Consider the following 19,240-nt stretch of genomic DNA (forward strand, 5'->3'; position numbering starts at 1 on the left):
TATATGTATTTATTTAGAAATATGGGCGGATATATATATGAGCGCAAAAGGCTGGCCGGAAAAAATATATATATAGTTTTTAAATATGAACGGATATATAAATATGGGCCCGATAGTGCTGGAAAAAATTTATATGTGTTTATTTATAAATATGGGCGGATATATAATATGAGCGCAAAATACTGGCCGAAAAAAAAAATAAATTATATATATAATTTATAAATATGGACGGATATATAAAGATGGGCCCGATAGTTCTGGAAAAATATATATGTATTCATTTATAAATATGGACGGATATATAAATATGGACCCGATAGTGCTGGAAAAAATATATATGTATTTATTTATAAATATGGGCGGATATATATATGAGCGCAAAAAGTTGGCCGGAAAAATTATATAAATAATTTATAAATATGGACGGATATATAAATGTGGGCACGATAGTGCTGGAAAAAATATATATGTATTATTTTATAAATATGGGCGGATATATAATTAGGCGAAAAAGGAGAATCGGAAATAATGTGATTTGAATTTGGCGCGCTTGAGCCGCCTATCGATATCACGACTCGACTCACGTGTCACCACTACTCCGAAAACAGCTGTCGGCCGCTGTTTATATATTTGGTTTTTGATTTTGTTGTTTAATTATGTTAATAATTTTTTGTGGTTGTGCGGAAAAACCAAGAACAAAAGAACGCTTTTACACACCGCGAGTGTTGTGCGCAAACAAAACAACCGATCAATGCATATGGACAGATGCTTTGATCTATGTATGTACGTACATGCATAAGTACACAGGTGAGTATATAGATATGTATGCACACGCGTTGTTCACAACAACAAAAAAAACGTAAGTAATTGTAATTTAATTGGATGTGGGGTTGTGTTACATCAATGCGCGACACCGAAATGTATTATGTGTTGTGGATATGTACATATGTATGTGCAATGTATGACTATGTAAGCATATATGTATGTATGTACATATGTAAGCAAGTGCACCGGTATCCAAAGACGCGCGTGAGGAAATTAATTTCGCACCTAATTCGAACGCGCAAGAAATCGCGATGCATACGTTAAGTGCTATTTTAAAAAGAATATTTTTTTTTTGCCTTTTGTGTCGTGGTAAATGTGCGAAGGGATTATATGTATATGGATATGTACATATGCGCGTACATCAACAGGTGACGATGTATGTATGTACGTAGATACGCGCGTGCGGAAATAAGTTTGGCATTAAAAATAATTATTCCAACACATAAGAAAACGCGGTGAACACTTTGATTATTATTTTTCCCTATTTTTTATAACACTTTAATAATTTTTTTTTTTGTTTTTTAAACTTTTACGCGGATTTGGCAAACAGCTGTGGAAATTACATACATGTACATGTGAATGCATATGTAAAAAAAAGAGGTGGATTTGGACAAGTGCGAGGAAAAAACATAAATAAAAAATGGATAATCGTGGAATGTAAAACGAGAACGTTGGACAATCACGCTAAGGATTAGGAACTACCATGTAACCTTGGAACAGGTCAGGTATGTACATACAATATGTAAAAGTGTGTAGGTCGCTATGGAGAAGCGGGAAAACCTCACACTTTTAGTAGTATGGAAATGAAATGAATAATGAAATTTTGTACTTATCAGGAATTCCGCCGATGCAAGCTGGAGGAGCGGAAGGATATCCGGCTCGAAGGACCAATGTTCGTGGAGGGGCGGAAGGATCCAAATAAATACAAGTAGTTGGCGGGTGCCAATTTCTTCTGGGTATGGTGAGCGAGTGGTGAATTAAAAACGCGCGAAAACTTCGGTTAAATAAACTTATGCTTTATTAAATATTCACAGAGAGCCCGACACACACGAAAATGGTTCGGGTTGAAAAAATTGACAAATCGTAAAATGCAAAAGAACGGGTGTTCGGGTGAAAAGCTCGATTCAGAATAATGGCGGTGCCCATTGGAAAAAACAAGTCACTCCTCCTGGTGTGACCGTAGATGCCGAGGATCAAAAAACCCTCCTCACTCCTCACCGCTCACTTTCCGGGGGAAAAAAAAAAAAAAAAAAAAAAAGAAAAATAAAAAAAAAGAGAATTTTTTAAAATTAATTATTAAAAAAAAAAAAAAAAAAAAAAAAAAAAAAAAAAAAAAAAAAAAAAAAAAAAAAAAAAAAAAAAAAAACCCCCCCCTTTTTTGTTTTTTTAGAAAAAGAAAAAAAAAAAAATTAAAAAAACCTCCTCCAAAAAACAAACAAAAAAAAAATAAGGGCCCCCCCCCCCCCTTATTTAAATGTTAAAAATTAAAACCCCCCCCCTTCTTCCCACCCAACAAAAAACCCCCACCCCCTTTTTGGTTGTTCCCTCCCCTAAATTAAAATAAAAATTTTTTTTTTTTTTTTTTCTAAAATTTTCCCAATGCCCCTTCTGGTGGGCTTTTTTGAACCAAAAAAATTTTTATAAAAAAAAAATAAAAAAAAAAAAAAAAAAAAAAAAAAAAAATTCAAAAAAAAAAAAAAAAAAAAAAAAAAAGAAAAAGAAAAGGAAATTAGGGGGCTGCGTACAATATTTGTGATTTAACCACGCTCATCAGCAACATTCTCCGTTCCTGTTTGGGCCTCTACCCGATTCCGCTGCCTTCCGCTTTACCGCTGCTAGGTGTTATCGGAAACACAATCTTTTGTCGAGCCACACTCCTAGGTAGCGAATTGCTCTAGCCGATTTCACCTCGATACCGTCGATTGTAACGGTGGCCGTTTCCACTAACTTCCGGCTGCTGATTACCAACGCTTCTGTCTTGTGCGCCGCTAGTACTAGGCCCACCGAGCGCAGCCAGGTCGTGATGGATGCAATGGCTGTATTTGACGTTGACTCTACATCCTTCAGTTTCTTGCCCACTACTACGACTTCGACATCGTCCGCGTAGCCCTGAGGCACTCCTGCAGACACCAACTATGCGTGTGCGACCGCGACTGCCTACGTCACGCATGCAAAACTGAAAGCAGTTAGATCGCGAGCAGCCGAAATAATGCGAACAAAAGCGAGCAAAAGTGAGGGCCAAGCAAGCCCGAAAGTCGGGTGCGGGGGACGCTTGGTACCGAAACATACATCAACGCTCTCGTGGAAGACGGACGTGTTTTTTTTTTAAGGTCCCGCATTTTAACTGATTTTATAATTTTTTTATTTTGTTTTGGCATCGCGATCGAAAATTATAATTATAATATTAAATCTAACTTGCACCATATCACTCGTTTGCGTTTTTGTGTGTATGTGTTAATAATTTTTAACAACCTTAATTCTGTTAATACCTTTGTTGGTTTTTTTTTTTTTTTCTTTTCTTTCTTTCTTTCCCACCTTTTTTTTCTTTCTTGTAAATCACAAGCACCGCTCATTTGTAGTTGTCTTGCAATTTCTGTGAGTTCTTGTTGCAGTGTTTTTGTTTTTGTGATTTCTAGCTCCCGCGCTCGCGCTCTTTAACTTTTTTTCGTTTTCATTTCACTCGTCGCCGTTATTTGCGCTCATACTGCAGTCTGTTGTGTGTCTGTAATTTAGACTCTATAGTGCTCTCTTATTCTTTTAACCCTTGTGCACCCTCAATATTTCGCTTTCTTATTATTTCTGGACCTCAGAGTGAGTTATATATTTTAATACCAATACATATCTCATTTTTATTTGTTTGGTTACTAATTCATCCAATTAACTCATAATGCCTGTCTGTTCGGTTAAAAATTGTTTGCAGCCCGCCTCACCCCTGAATAGTTTTATTTACTGTTGGTTGTGTAAAACTACAGTACATGTTAAGTGCGCCGGCTTTACATGCAGGGTAAAGGATCTTTTAGATCTAAAAAAGGGTCTCAAATGGGGATGTGAGTCATGCCGTATCGTGGAAGATGAAATGTAACTTTTCATGCGGCAAACAAAGGATAACCTGATGAGTCTGTCCGCCAATTTTCTTAAACTCTCGCAAGAGTTTAAAGCTGTCGAGTCACAGTTTAGTAGTTTAACGCTACTGACTGAGTCTCGAAAGCGTAAGAAGGCAGGAGAACAGACTTCTGATTTGTCCTTGTGTTTGCCGGTCTCCACATCGATATCGGTTCCGACCCCCTCTCAACCAATGCCAACTCTAATTCCGCAGACGATGTCTGTAGTGTCCGTTTTGTCTGGGCAAGAATCTACACCGATGGATTATGCCGATAGGGATTCTAGTGATAGTAGTGCCGGAGTGCCACTTGTTGCAACTGATGCTACAATAAATGCGGTAGCTGATGCAATACCTGCAATGCCGAAACCATTAATGGGAGTGCCACCTAAAAAACACATTTTTGTTTCGAGACTTCTCCCTGATGCTACATCGGATGATGTCATGGCCCACATTCGGGCTAAACTGAATGTCTCCAATATATCAATAGAAAAGTTCAAATTTTCATATTCTAGGGAAATTTCATCTTTTAAAATCAGTGTTCCAATTGAGTTCTTTGACTGTATCTGCAGTTCTAGCTTCTGGCCGAAAAGCTTAATTGTGAAGGAGTTTACATCCAGAAAAAGGAAGACACGGGGCCAAACAAGGATTCCTTCACCATCTATTCCTCTTTCTTCCTCATCTATTCCCACTCCTTCCTTATCTATTCCTTCTTCTACTCTATCAAAAAACTAACAACTTCCTTCTCTGTCGGTTATCAGAACGTCAGAGGCCTTAATACTAAACTTACTAAACTCTTTATAGATAGTCTGGCTTTTGATTTTGACCTAATTGCTTTTACTGAGACTTGGTTAAAACCTGACGTTTTTGACGCCACAGTTCTACCCTCTAAATTCAATATTTTTAGACGTGATCGTAGTGATCGTAGGGGTGGTGGAGTTCTTATTGCTGTAGATTCCGCCCTATCATCGGGTCTGATAACAATACCTGTCTCAAGTACTATCGAATTTATATGCGTTAAGGTATCTTTTACTCGTTTTTCCATTTTTGTTACCTGTTCTTACATTCCGCCCCAATCGGAATGGCCAACATATTTACTACACTTAGATTCTATTAAATTTATACTTGAACTACTTTCTGACAGAGACTTATTAATTGTCCTTGGGGACTTTAACCTGCCCACTATGACTTGGTTAACAGTTAATGGTAGCAAAACGTTGCTGCCCTCTGGGTGTCATGATTTTATTGATGGTCTGCTTGAGCTTTCGTTGGCCCAGCTGAATTCGATTTCTAATACGTCTGGCAGATTTCTGGATCTGATTTTTACTTCTGATCCTAGCTTTTGTGAAGTATCTAGAACTAGTCCAATGGTGTTACCAGAGGATAGTTATCATCCAACTTTAGAGTTATCTATTGAGTTTCCCAACCGCGAGCCCATCTCCGAGTGTGATCCTACGGTACGCACAAGATGTTTTCGGAAGACTGACTTTGTCGCACTAAACAATGCCTTTCTTAATACCGATTGGACTAATTTATACACTTGTACGGATATGAATTCCGCCATTTCTTTATTTTATACCACTGTTGACTTGATCTTTAATGACTGTGTACCCCTAGTGTCTCCTGTGGTGACGCAAAAATCACCATGGTTTACGCGGGGGCTGTCAAAACTGAAGAATCTTAAGTCTAGGTATTTCCAAAAATATAAAGTCACGGGTCTATTATCGGATCTGTCTCGTTACTTGGTTGCTAAATCGAATTTTATTGTTTCTAATTCTAAATGCTGTAATAATTACTTACAACGTTGCAAGTTGCAATTCTCCGAAAATCCTAAAGAGTTCTATAGTTTCGTTAACTCAAAGCGAAATTCTATCTCCCTTCAATCGTTTGCAGTTTTTAATAATGATTCGGACTCTTCTGATCAATCTATTTCTAATTTATTTGCTAACTTCTCGACTACGTACATATCAACTAAGTACAACTCTAGTCAGATATATTCATATACTATAACGAAATCCAACTGTATTCTTAATCCTATTAAAACGCAAAGTTCGGTAGCTAAGGAACTCATGATGATTAAGCCGGTATACTCACCGGGCCCAGACGGTATTCCCGCTTGTGTCCTGAGGTTCTGTGCGAAGTCATTGTGCTCGCCTTTACTTAAGCTTTTTGAGTTGTCCGTTACACTGTCCGAGTTTCCAACTATATGGAAGGATTGGTTTGTTTTACCACTTCACAAATGTGGCAATAAATCTGACGTCACTAAGTACAGAGGAATTTCTAAATTGTCAGCGATACCTAAACTGTTTGAGAAAATTATGACGTCTCAAATACAGCATTTATGTAAATCTATTTTTTCGCCATACCAGCATGGGTTTGTCAACAATAGGTCTACCACAACTAACCTTTTACAGTTTACATATTTTGTAATCCAAGGTTTTAAGAAACAAAAGCAAACTGATGTTATATATACGGATTTCAGTAAGGCTTTCGATTCGGTAAACCATGCCTTACTATTACATAAGCTGAATTTAGTTGGCTTTCCGGATGCTCTGCTTGCTTGGATTTCACAATATCTAAGCAATATGAGGCAGAGGGTTCTTTTTTAGGTCTTCTCTTTCTAAGATCATTTGTGTTGAATCAGGAGTCCCACAGGGCAGTCACCTTGGCCCATTGTTATTTACCATTATTATTAATGATCTCCCCACCGTTCTTTTAAATTCCAGAGTTCTTATGTATGCCGATGATGTAAAAATCGCTAATCGTATCGTAGACTCATTTTATATGGTCATAGCGGTATTCCCACAGCATAGAGCACAGTGTTCGGATGGGTCGTCTCCGGCTCCTGTGGGATCTAGGCGCTCCAGGACGCTACCGTTCCCCATCCTACATATGTCCAGGGTGGCAATTGCAACATGTTGCAAGGGGGCGGTATGTTCACGCCACCGGAGGAGGAGCGTTTTTTTGCTCCTCTGCGTCTACGGTCACACCAGGAGGAGTGACTCGATTTTCTGATGGGCATCGCCATATTAATCCAGTACGAGCATCTAATCCGAACACCCGTTCTTTTTGCCTTGCGCTTATCTTGCGATATTGTACTTTTTTCAACCCGAACCATTCTCGTGTGTGTCGGGACATCTTGTGACATAAATCCGGCTCGAAGGACCAATGTGCGTGGAGAGGCTGAAGGATCCAAATAAAACACAAGTGGTTTGCGGGTGCCAATTTCTCCAGGGGACTGGTGAGTGCGCAATGCAATAAAACGCGCGAGAACTTCGGTTCAAATTAATTCTGGTTTATTAATTTAAATCTCACATACAAAATACACACCTTTTGAACTTTTCACTGGTCGCACACATATATTTGAACAAACAATTAAATACGACAATAATTGTTTTTAATCAAAATTATACCAAGAGGTAAAAGAGTTTTTACATAAAAATACTAAGAGCAAACTTGATAAACTTAATGAAGCTCGGAAATCCGCAGCCCACTTATCAAATAATGATAGCATATTTCGCAAAGAAAACCATAGAAATAAGTTAACGCCAAGATTTTCTAAACATAAAGTCTTACGAGATAATGGTAACACACTAACTGCAATTTGCAAATGAAAAAGAGACAAAAAAAAAGAGAATATTTTTTTGTATTCAAACACACAACAACAAAAACTTGTCACAAGCGCGAACTTAACGGCCGCGATCAAAAGAGAAAACAAAAGAATAGACAGCACCAACACCACACAAACAAAAACAAAATGTGAACTGTAAATTGAGAGCGCGGGTGGTAGCAAAGAATAGACACAACTCAAAAACTAAGTAGCGGAACAACAAAATAAAAAGTGCGTTTGTTAATCTTATATATATTTAAAAGAATGTCGTGTTAGTTACACCACTTATAACTCAAGAACGCAAAGAAAACCATAGAAATAAGTTAACGCCAAGATTTTCTAAACATAAAGTCTTACGAGACAATGGTAACACACTTATCACCGCACGCTTACAAAAAATCCATAAACCTAAGGCGAACAACAAAATAATAATTAGTATAACCATTGCTTTTGACATATGTACATTCATTGTACCCAAACGCATTGTAAGCAAGATACAGCATAAAAATGAAATTTGTAACATAAAATGCTACCAAAACAACTCGGAAAATTAACTTTTCAGCATATCATTAGATCCTTTTGTGTTGCGTTGGAATCACAAGTGGACAACGACGGACCGATAAACATGCCCAAGTCACACAAGGAAAATCAGCGGCATCCACCATGACACCCCATTACCATCACCAGTTACCATCCCAACACCCTGGTCACTAAATTTGGGAACGGGACCCAGGAAAGAAGACGTGGCATCGACTCTTTCTTGTTCCTAGAAGTCATAATAAACTTCATTTCTGTTTTAACATTTGAATTGAACAGACGTTTGAGTTACTTTCGCAAAAATTAAATTTATACACATCTCACACACTCTCATTCAAACCATCTAGCTCCCGATGGTAATTCGGGCACAAACATCCAAGAACAACTCAAGAGTTGTATAGAAGCCAGAAATGGCGGAGTCCATATCCATGCAAGTATACAGGTATGACCAATCAGTAGTTAACAAAAGTTTTTTAAGTTTAGTAAAGTTTGTCTTGCGAAAACATCGGGTTGGAGGCATCGAGTTATTATATTGTGAGATAACCCTAAAAGGGAGGTCAATGGTTACATCCAGAGTTGGATGAAAGTTGTCTTCAGGGATAACAAAGGGTTCAGTACTGGAAACATCGCAGTTGGAAGAATCCAACACAAATCTAGTGATCTAGATCTAGTGATCTGTCACGAATATTCCGGACATGATTTATTTGTTTTAAGGACAACTCAAGCAGACCGTCTATGAAAAAATGTGACGAGGAGGGCAACAGTACTGAAGAATCATATGAAAGGGTCCAGGCAATCTCAGGTAAATTAAAATCGCCCAAAACAACGAGTTTTTAAGAATAAACATCGTGTTCATCTGAAATGGCTTCACCAAATCAGATTGAACAAAGAAATATACAAAACATACAAGAAAAATAAGTCATAAAGATTCCTATGACAATTATTGCTTAATTCCAAAAACAAAAATAGCTGATACAAATTCATATTTCAAGTATGGCTCAAAAACCAAACAAAACATGCATCCACACTCTGTGGAAAACACATAAGATTGTAACAGCGCCGCGGTATCAAGTAACCGACGCTGAGCATGAAATATAAACTATTTTCAACCCCCTAAAAACGTGGGTCATTAGAATAAGATATCTTTAAGAACAATTGTCGCCTCCTAGAGTCTAAGAATTCTTTTATATACACATACGTTTGTTAATAAAATCAGTTCATATTTTGAATTCAACGAATGAAGATTGGGCATTTTTCCTTCTCTCCGGGAATCCCTATTCAACGAGCATGCCTTTTTTAGAGAGATATGAGGAAATAAGTTGAATAGCTTCCATATTGTGAATGTATAGTGCCAAGTCGGACTGTGGTGGAATATACGAAAAAGTATTTATTTATTTATTTATTTATTTATTTATTTATTTATTTATTTACGTCAACTAACACAGCAGTCGACGAAAAAGCTTAAGCTAAAGACAGATAATAATTAAATGAAGAAGGTAGCTTAGCTTTATATACAACTAAACATCCCCGACCCGGTGGAGGTGTTTTATTTACACAAGGTGCCAGCTATGCCCCGATTCACAGCCAATGTGGCCAGGGATGAGTTGCAGCCAATCCAAGTCCAGAATATTTTCATTGGTTTCGCTGTAGATGATTAAAAAGTATAGCGCGAAGAGAAGTGACAGAAAGATGAGGAGAGATAAGGTGAGAAAGGTTGTTAAAAGATTGGCAAAGAACACGAAAAGGTTCGTGAAGAGAGTAGTTAGTCAGACATCTACTAAGGTGAATAGGAAAAAAGTTTCTGGTCCGACGTGAGGGAACACAAAAATACAGCGTATCTAGTAAATTGGTAGAAATGACTTCGCCGTTGACTAGTTTATGGAGAAAGAGAATGCCAAAAACAAGCCTACGGTTATAAAGTGAAGATTAATAAGAAGAAGTCTGTCAGAATAAGAAGGTAGGCGAAGACCCGGGTCCCAATTTAGACCGCGTAGCGCAAACTTAAGGAATTGCTTCTGTACCGATTCAATACTACGCTGGTGAACATCATATTGCGGGTTCCACACTGGCGAGCAATATTCTAGAGTAGGGCGAACTAACGAAGTGTATAAAACCTTTGTTACATAGGGATCATCAAATTCTTTGGCCCAACGTTTAATGAAGCCGAGAAGGCTGCTTGCTCTGTTGACAATTGAAGAAATATAAACATTAAATGAAAGTTTAGGGTCAAACATAACGCCTAAGTCTTTGAATGATGGAACACAATCTAACAGAACAGACTTAATCTCTATTAAGTCTGTTCTGGTGCCACGTTAATAAATTACACCTTAAGTGCCTCTAAGTGTTCTTTTATGACTTACAGAACGCATCGAGATCTGATTGCAAGTACTGTTGGAAAGAAGGATCATTATAGGAATAACAAATCTTGAATAATAGTGGGCCCAGATGACTGTCTTGGGGTACACCTGACGTAACTCAAACAGTTTTAGATATCGAGGAACGAAAAGACACCTTTTGGGTTCTGCCAATAAGATACGACTTTAACCAACCCAATAATTTTGGTGAAAAACCCATGATGTTAAGTTTCGCGAGAAGCAAAGAATGATCAACCGTATCAAAATCCTTACTGAAGTCAGTATAAATAACATCAGTTTGACACTTTTTACGGAAGCCATGGTGTACAAGGAAAGTCAATTCTAAAAGGTTGGTAAGCGACGAACGACCTTTCATGAAGCCATGCTGACAAGGAGAAAAAGAAAAGTTTGGCAATGCCACGGTAGTTAGAAACATCCGATTTGCTACCCTTTTTAAAAAGCGGAATAATAAAAGACTAATTCCAAATATCAAGAAAGTTACAAGTCTCACTCGATATAAAGAATAACCGAGCTAAAGGCTTAGATAGGGAAATCGAACACATTTTAAGGATGCAACTAGGTATATTATCAGGCCCGGGAACGAAGGAAGACTTCATAGATGACAAGCTAGAGAGAGTACAGTCTTCAGTAATACTGGGAAAAAACATACAATTTCAATGTGGGATTGAAAAGGGATAGGGTGTGGGATCCGAAACAGTAGTAGAATATGTCGACTGAAAAAATTTAGCAAACAGATCTGCAATATCTAAATCATTATTAGCAGACTGGTCGTTAAGTCTGAAGGTAGTACATTAGAGCGTCTTTTGGAATTGACAAAGTTGTAAAATCTTTTGGGGTTCTTATAAAATTCAGCCTTACAGCGAACGAGATAATTGTTGTAGCACTGAGTATTTAAAAGACAAAATTGAGATTTGGCTATGCAATAATTTGCATAGTCAAGTCGCGAACCAGTTTTTTTAAATCTTTTAAAATATCTCGATTTAATGTTACGAAGATTAGAGAGCCTACGTGTGAACCAGACTGGCGAGCTGGAGACGGTAGAGACATTCACATAAGGAACGCATTTATCAATTAGAGAATTAAGAGCAGAATAGAAAAACTTCACTGCACAATTTATATCGCAGCACTCAAATAGAAACGACCAATCAAAAGAGAAAATAAGGCTGTTAGGAAGATTGAAATTTGTTTTACGAAAACATCTACGACGAGAATTTGAGATGTTTTTAAATAAATTAGTAACGGAATTGTAAGAAATAGTAACTTCAATGGTAGGATGATAAGGATCTTCAGGTTTCACTAGTGGCTGTGTTTGCGATACAGCACTAACAGTGGGATCAGAGACAAAAACAAGATCAAGGATTCTTTTAGAACAGTTAAGGAAAGAATTTAACTGATATAGTGGACATTCAAGTAGGCTATTAAGAAAAACATGTTGAGATGAAGGAATTAAGAAAGATAGATTATCATCAACAAGCCAAGAAATATTAGGCAAGTTAAAATCACCTAAAACTATAAGAACATCACGATCTTTAAGACGACCAAAAATAGTTCGTAAAGCATCAGCATGGTGCACGTAGATCATGATATCAGAAGCTGGAGGAATATATGAACAAGAGATATATAGGCTAAAGTTAGAACATGCAACTTCGACGCAAATAAACTCAACACCTAAGGGGAGATCAATCGGCACCACACTTGAAGACAGATTCTGGTTGACAGCAATGAGTACTCCACCGCCACGTTGACCAACACGACCAAGCCTATAAGAAATAAAGTTATTAGAAAGAATTTCATTATCTAAAACAGGAGTCAAGCCAAGTTTCAGAGAAAGCTAATATGTCAGCCGAAAAGGTTTGGCTATCACAGAACAGGTTCGAGAGCTTGGTAAGAAGTCCTCTTACATTTTGATAATGAATGCAATGACTAGACGTTATTAGTTTTTTGAAGCAGAAGATAAAGTAGGAAGGTGGACAGGCAACGGACGAGAGCGTCTATTTAATAAAAAAATCAAAAAAAAAAAAAAATCAAAGAAACGAAACCAAGTGAGGGCTATGCTGGTGAATCGGGGAGTAGGGGGAAAGTATGGATGCGAGAATCAATAATGGCTTGTGGATTTGTGGGGGAATATGCAAGCCGAAGGGGGAGGGATGAGCAATGGGGAAGCCCTCTATCCAATAGATACAATATGCGCGTCGGATTGCGATATATATAAAATCAATTACCATTATATATTAGATTAATCAGTCTAATTATCATTAAATAATAGATGAAGTTAAATACAACAAATATATGTATGCATAGTTATAATGCGGGAAGAATTTGGGCGAAGATGGGTATGACGAGTGGATTGAGGGGAGCGACGGGCGACGGCAGCGCCGCCAAAAAGAAAAGGAAAAGCAGCGAAAGTCAACGGGATAAGCGAGAAAGACAAGGACAAGGAGACGAGTGGGCGCGCAGCCACATAGAAAGTGGACACATATGCGCCAAGGATTTGGGGGACTTTCACCACGCATAGCAACAAGAAATGTGTGGATGAAAGCAGAGGGCCGATGGAAAAGTACCAGCTGTATAGCGGTACTACACCAGTCAAGTCCTGAGGCCTTCGGAGCGGCCTATATAAAGGCAACTCCCATCAAGGAAATCATGAAGTCATCAAGTCGTGATCCACCAAGGGAGTTTTAATGCCTTACGAGTAATATTAAAAGCTCATACTAGTGAAACAAAAGCGAGTAAAAAGGATCAAGAAAAATAGAATAATTGAGATGGCCTTATGAGTAAACTCTCAATTTATCCTATAACCAACAAGTCCTTAGAAAAGGACTAGAACACCGTGCCCAGGCAAGACAATAAGATAAGTCAAACGGCTCAAGGACGATTCACAGTGCATTGGAAGGCACGAGGATATATCCTGCTGCCGAAATTCCAGGATCTATACATCCTGACGAATACCAATTGCTGGGAAAAATCCTATTTCATGGTAAGCGGCCACGGGATTTGTCCTAGAGGCAACGAGCACACAAAGACCATCTTACAAATACAGCTGAAGGCATCGAGGTGAATATAATATCCCTGGAAGATCAGTGTTGCCGCCGAAATCCACTGACTGCCCAGCAGACCCGACGCAGCCACCAATGGGTTAACCCATATCACTCATTCTCTTTCATTTTCATACTTATACTTAAGCGCCAGCCTACGTGCTGGGAAATTAACCGTTGCATCGTGCGCTTTAAGCTTACATGTTAGGTTCTATGCTTGTTACTAAGCGGCGGACAGAACAGTTTGGTTACAACCGCGAGTAAGGGCGATTAATTTATAGCGGCTCAACTACCGACTCGCTCGCTCACCATACACACACCCACTTAGCCTACCATTAGCATTAGAAAACACGTGGAAGAAATAAATGAAGTATCACGCGAACCTTAGTGCCAAACTCAACAATTCTATAAATTATGCCAGGAATTAATTCTATAATTAATTATAGAATTAATTCTATAAATTATGCCAGGAATTAATTCTATAATTAATTCTATAAATTATAGGCCATGAATTAATTCCATAAGTTAATTCTACAGATTAATTCTTTATATTAATCTAACAGTGTTAAACCACTAAAGAAACCGAAAAAGTTAATTATTTAACTCAACTCGACGGTTCAACCCACGGTTCTACAAGTAAATCATATAGAGGTTAACCTCGATGATTGCATAACCAATCACTAAATTGTGATACATACATAACCTCAACGGTCAACCGTTTACGACCTACATAGGTCACGTAACTAATCAACGTCGCTTAAAAGTATAAACTTATTGGTAAACCATGGCAACAAAAGACTTATCAAGTGGAATATATCATTGCAAGAAATGCATGCAGGAAGACAGTGACCGCATGGTGCAATGCAATCGATGCGGTTCCTGGTATCATTTCGACTGCGCAATAGACGAGAGTAATAGACTAGAATAGACGAGAAATCTGAGAACAGCTGGAACTGCGACTGCGTCAACGTGTCAACGGAAGACATCACAACCATATTGAGCAACGCATTGCAGAACCTCGGAAATACCACACGAGCAGGCGAACCTCAGGCTACTTCGTCACCAGCAAAACCAATGGGGCCGCTACAAGAACCGGATCGGGACTTTGGACTATGCCCTCCAAAAATATTCCAGGACACAGCTAGGACAGCTGTTCCTATTTTTACTTCTGCCAAACAAAAAGCGATGGTCACACACTCAGCTGTGCGTGACACGTGGCATTACGATCACGAGGCACCGCAGCTGCCGTTCCTAACCTCAAACAACACGCGTGCTACGACACGCGAACAACCGCACCTAAGTGCTACGCCGATGGCACCCTGGAATTTTACGAATACTCAAAACAGGGCTGCATCGTACTATCCAGAAAATAAAGTGCGAATGGACGTAGGCCTAAACACAGCAATGCCAAGCGCGGCACAACTTGCAGCCCGTCAAGCGATACCGAAAGAGCTTCCAACATTTGATGGCAATCCTCAGAACTGGCCTCTATTCTACAGTAGTTTTCAGACAAGTACGGAAATCGCTGGGTATACGAATGCAGAAAATCTTATGCGGCTGCAAGCTAGCCTAAAGGGAAAAGCACGTGAGTTAGTTCAATCCAAACTCCTTTTATCCGCAATGGTCCCTGAAATCATACAAACATTACGTATGTGTTTCGGTCGGCCAGAGCATATTTTGCACAACTTACTGGAAAAAACGTGGCAACTACCCGCAATAAAAGATAAGCTTGAACCACTTATCGAATACGCACTGTGTGTACGAAACATCTACTCAACGATGGAAGCATGTGGACTCACAGGCTACATGCACAACCCACTGCTCGTACAAGAGCTACTAGAGAAACTCCCCACACAACTGAAGCTGCAGTGGGCAATGTTTCCCAAAGACACTAAGATACCATCAATGGAATCTTTTAGCAAATGGATCTACGACATAGCTGAAGCAGCAAGCCAGGTAACATCACCGCTTTACCATAAGAAGAGCGGAAGCCTAAATCATCACACAGAGGCACCTGAAGAGCAGGTCAAGGAAATTACGTGCGTCGTATGTAACGAACCTGGGCATACACAGCTGCCCATCGTTCAAAGCCACGCCACATCAACAAAAGATTTCTTTTCTGAAAAATCACAAGCTCTGACAAACAATGCCTAAACCGTCATCACCAAAAGTGCCAACGTGAGAAGGTTTGCGGCATACGAGGCTGCCGAAGCAAACATCACCCATTGATCCACGAGATGCAGCCAATACCAGAGGCTGCGAAATCCAGCAGCCCAATCAGGCCAGCTATGGTCACCAACGTGCATACGCCGGAGGGCAAGCACACCCAGCGATCCAGAGAGTCTGGCTCAACATATTTCCGTGTCATTCCAATACAAATCATCAATAAAACGAAAGTCACTAACACTTTTGCATTTCTAGATGAGGGATCGGCACTAACGCGTATCGACAACAAGGTCTTTAAGCAGCTCGGCTTAAAAGGCGTTCCAGATCCACTGTGCCTAAAAAGGATACAACACGCGAAGAAAATGCATCGGAACGTGTCACGCTTACGGTTGCCAATCCACATAATGGCAATCAATTCTACTTGGAAGAGGTTCACAGTGTAGATACCCTGGATCTACCTGTACAGTCTATCGACATAAGGGCTCTCGCCAAAGAATTCCCCCACCTAGCGGGACTACCGATAGCATCATACATCAACGCACGCCCAAGCATCCTAATCGGCACAAATAAGTGGAACCTCGCCGTACCCCTTAAAATCAAAGAGGGGGCATGGCACCAACCAATAGCGTCAAAGACGCGACTGGGATGGGCACTACAAAGTTCCACGCGATCAAGGGCCACTAGAGCTAATGTGAGCGTTCACATGTGTGGATGCAGGGACGCAGACGCTAAGCTACATGAGATCATCAAACAAGCGTTCTCATTAGACGCTACCACAGCAAAACCGCTATCATCACCAGAAGAAACTCAAGCTTTAACCAGACTTGAATCTACTACCTCCCTTAAGAATGACAGGTACGAGGTCGGCCTAATGTGGAAAGACCCTGAAGTTTCATTACCTGATAGCTACGCAAACGCACTAAAACGGCTTAAATGCCTACAAAAGCAATTTTCCCGACCACCACAGTTGAAGGAGCAAATCACCAAGCAAATCGAGAACCTCGTCGAAAAGGGCTATGCTCGCATGCTGACGCCGGAGGAAATAGCTGCACCAAACAGACGGGCATGGTATCTACCAACCTTCATAACTAAAAATCCAAATTAACCAGAGAAGGTCCGGCTTGTATGGGACGCAGCCGCCCAATCTGGCGGCAAGGCCCTGAATGACTACATCTGGAGTGGCCCAGATCTCCTCAACTCCCTGTTTGACCTCTTGCTCTCATTCCGAGTGGGACGAGTGGCGATCTGTGGCGATATTGCCGAGATGTTCCACCAGATCCGAGTGAAACCAGCAGACACCCATGCGCAAAGGTTTCTGTGGTTCGACAGCAAATCCGAGAGGCAAGAGCCTAACGTTATGGAAGCGCTTACTTTCGGAATCAATTGCGCACCCTGCATTGCACACTTTATTCGCGACAAAAATGCAGATCGATTCTGCCAACAGTACCCTCAAGCAGCACAAGCCGTGAAGGACTACCACTACGTGGATGATTTTATATACAGTGGCGACGACTATGTGGAAGTCGGAAACATCGCAACTCAAGTCAGAGATATCCATGCAGCAGGTGGTTTCCACATACGCAATTGGTCTTCGAACTCAAAGGAGGTCCTTCGAATACTAAAGAGCGATTCGCTGCTCCCCGAAGCTGTCGAAATTACCGCCACGGAAAAGGTACTCGGCTTATACTGGGTGCCGAACTCCGACGTATTCACATTCATCTGCAAGTTCGCCAGGTTGAAGCGCAACGTTTTGGACAGCGACAAAACACCAACCAAACGCGAGCTCTTGCAAGTACTTATGTCAATGTACGACCCACTCGGCTTCATCTCATGCTTTACAATAGAGCTCAAAATCCTACTGCAAGAAGTCTGGAGAAGCGGCATTGGCTGGGACACTGGTTTGCCCGACGCATTGTTACCCAAATGGATACGATGGAAACGGATCCTTACAACAATCGCCGGATTGACCATCCCGAGATGTTACTTCGACAGCAGCGATCAAGTCCATGATGTCCAGTTACACACGTTCGTTGACGCCAGCGAATTGGCATACGCAGCAGTCTGCTACCTTCGGATACGCCAGGGGAAAAGAACCTACCTCAGCTTCGTGGCCTCCAAGGCGAAAGTGGCACCGTTGAGTCCACTATCTATACCAAGGATGGAACTGCAGGCCGCAGTGATCGGAGCAAAGCTGAGTAACCGAATCCAACGCAATCCAAGTTTATCAATTAATTCAAGTTGTTATTGGTCCGACTCAAAGACTGTTCTCAAATGGCTTCGTATGGATCCACGAAATACTGGAATTCACAAACGTTAGCCAATGGAACTGGGTTCCAACCAACCTTAACCCTGCAGATCTTGCTACTAAAACACACAACGCCAATAAACATGAAACTTGGCTACACGGTCCAGACTATTTGCTGCAGGATCAACACGAGTGCCCAAAATGCGATGATTTGGGGCAACCAAACAATGCTGAAGTCAGGCACAACATACTCTTCATCGACAATGCGCCGATGGAGCTAAAACTTAACGCGGAATATTTTTCCGACTGGCGCAGGCTATATCGAGCTTTAGCGCGTTTTATTCTCTATATTGAGAAACTGAAAGCAAAACAAAAAAAAGGCATCGCCACCTACAGAGGTGTGTACGAGATGATTCAGCAGGCACGCACACTCCTACTGCGGCATGCGCAGTCACCTGAATTCAACCCAGAAACTCGCAACTTAACGAGAGGTAAACCTTTAAAAACAAATTCTGGCTGCCTACCAACGTCCCTTCACTTACGTCGGTATCGACTACTTCGGGCCCTTCTTGGTCGCTGTAGGACGGCGAAGCGAAAAAAGATGGGGAGTTATTTTCACCTGCCTAACCATACGGGCGATGCATATAGAACTGGCGTGCTCTCTGGACACTGCATCGTGCATAATGTGCATCCGAAACTTCATCAATCGGCGCGGGACCCCAAGAGAAATTTACAGCGACAATGGCACTAACTTCAAAGCTGCCGAAAAGATTATCTGTGACAAAGCGCAGACGATCAACTTCAACGCCGTGCAACCGGCGTTCGATGACATCAAATGGAAATTTAATCCACCAGCCGCTCCTCATATGGGGGGGAGCATGGGAGCGACTTGTTCGTTCCGTCAAGACTGTACTCTACGCAATCTGCCCAGCGAGAAAATTCACCAGTGAGGGCCTACAAAGTGCACTATGGGAAGTGGAATTTATCCTAAACTCCAGACCCCTTACTTTTGTCTCTCTGGACAGCAAAGACGACGAGGCTATCACCCCTAACTACTAGGATCAGCAAGCGGCTATAAACCAGTCTTCAAAACCACACACACCGTACAGCACATGTGGCAAGCTGTTCAAGAATTCGCCGATCAATTCTGGCGACGATGGGTACGCGAATACGTTCCAGATTTAGCCAGGCGAGGAAAATGGTTTACGATGAGACCACCAATAGCAGCTGGAGACGTCGTTGTAATATTGGACGAGACTCTGCCGCCAATGGGACTCTTCAACGGCCCGTGGCTAAAGTAGCTGTATTAGACGTCGGCTGTAATGGAGCAAAGCAACCCCATGAAGA

At 40.6% G+C, this 19,240-nt stretch overlaps 1 protein-coding gene and 1 long non-coding RNA gene across 2 annotated transcripts; both read left to right on the top strand.

Annotated features, from left to right (window-relative positions):
- Nucleotides 1-695: 695 nt before the first annotated feature.
- On the top strand, nucleotides 696-1,724 carry LOC137579535 (uncharacterized). The gene is made up of 3 exons (XR_011032832.1): nucleotides 696-807; nucleotides 1,376-1,545; nucleotides 1,662-1,724. It is a non-coding gene; the product is annotated as an uncharacterized lncRNA (long non-coding RNA).
- A 12,832-nt stretch (nucleotides 1,725-14,556) lies between these two features.
- LOC137579525 (uncharacterized) lies at nucleotides 14,557-18,843 on the top strand. The gene is made up of 7 exons (XM_068293308.1): nucleotides 14,557-15,067; nucleotides 15,284-15,528; nucleotides 15,654-15,938; nucleotides 15,992-16,339; nucleotides 16,760-17,843; nucleotides 18,004-18,384; nucleotides 18,476-18,843. The coding sequence occupies exons 1-7, from the start codon at nucleotides 14,557-14,559 to the stop codon at nucleotides 18,841-18,843; spliced, it is 3,222 nt and encodes a 1,073-aa protein (XP_068149409.1).
- The last annotated feature ends 397 nt before the right edge of the window (nucleotides 18,844-19,240 follow it).

The sequence above is a fragment of the Drosophila tropicalis genome, unplaced genomic scaffold (genome assembly GCF_018151085.1).
Source record: "Drosophila tropicalis isolate 14030-0801.00 unplaced genomic scaffold, ASM1815108v1 contig_696, whole genome shotgun sequence".
Taxonomy (NCBI): domain Eukaryota; kingdom Metazoa; phylum Arthropoda; class Insecta; order Diptera; family Drosophilidae; genus Drosophila; species Drosophila tropicalis.

What these genes read in the sequence shown, in the direction of transcription:
- LOC137579525 (XM_068293308.1), top strand. Translation starts at nt 14,557, where the DNA reads ATGGGGCCGCTACAAGAACCGGATCGGGACTTTGGACTATGCCCTCCA. An exon ending in TCAAGGAAATTACGTGCGTC is followed by an intron (nt 15,529 to 15,653) that starts GTATGTAACGAA and finishes CATCACCAAAAG; the next exon opens with TGCCAACGTGAGAAGGTTTG. An exon ending in CAAGGGCCACTAGAGCTAAT is followed by an intron (nt 16,340 to 16,759) that starts GTGAGCGTTCAC and finishes AATTAACCAGAG; the next exon opens with AAGGTCCGGCTTGTATGGGA.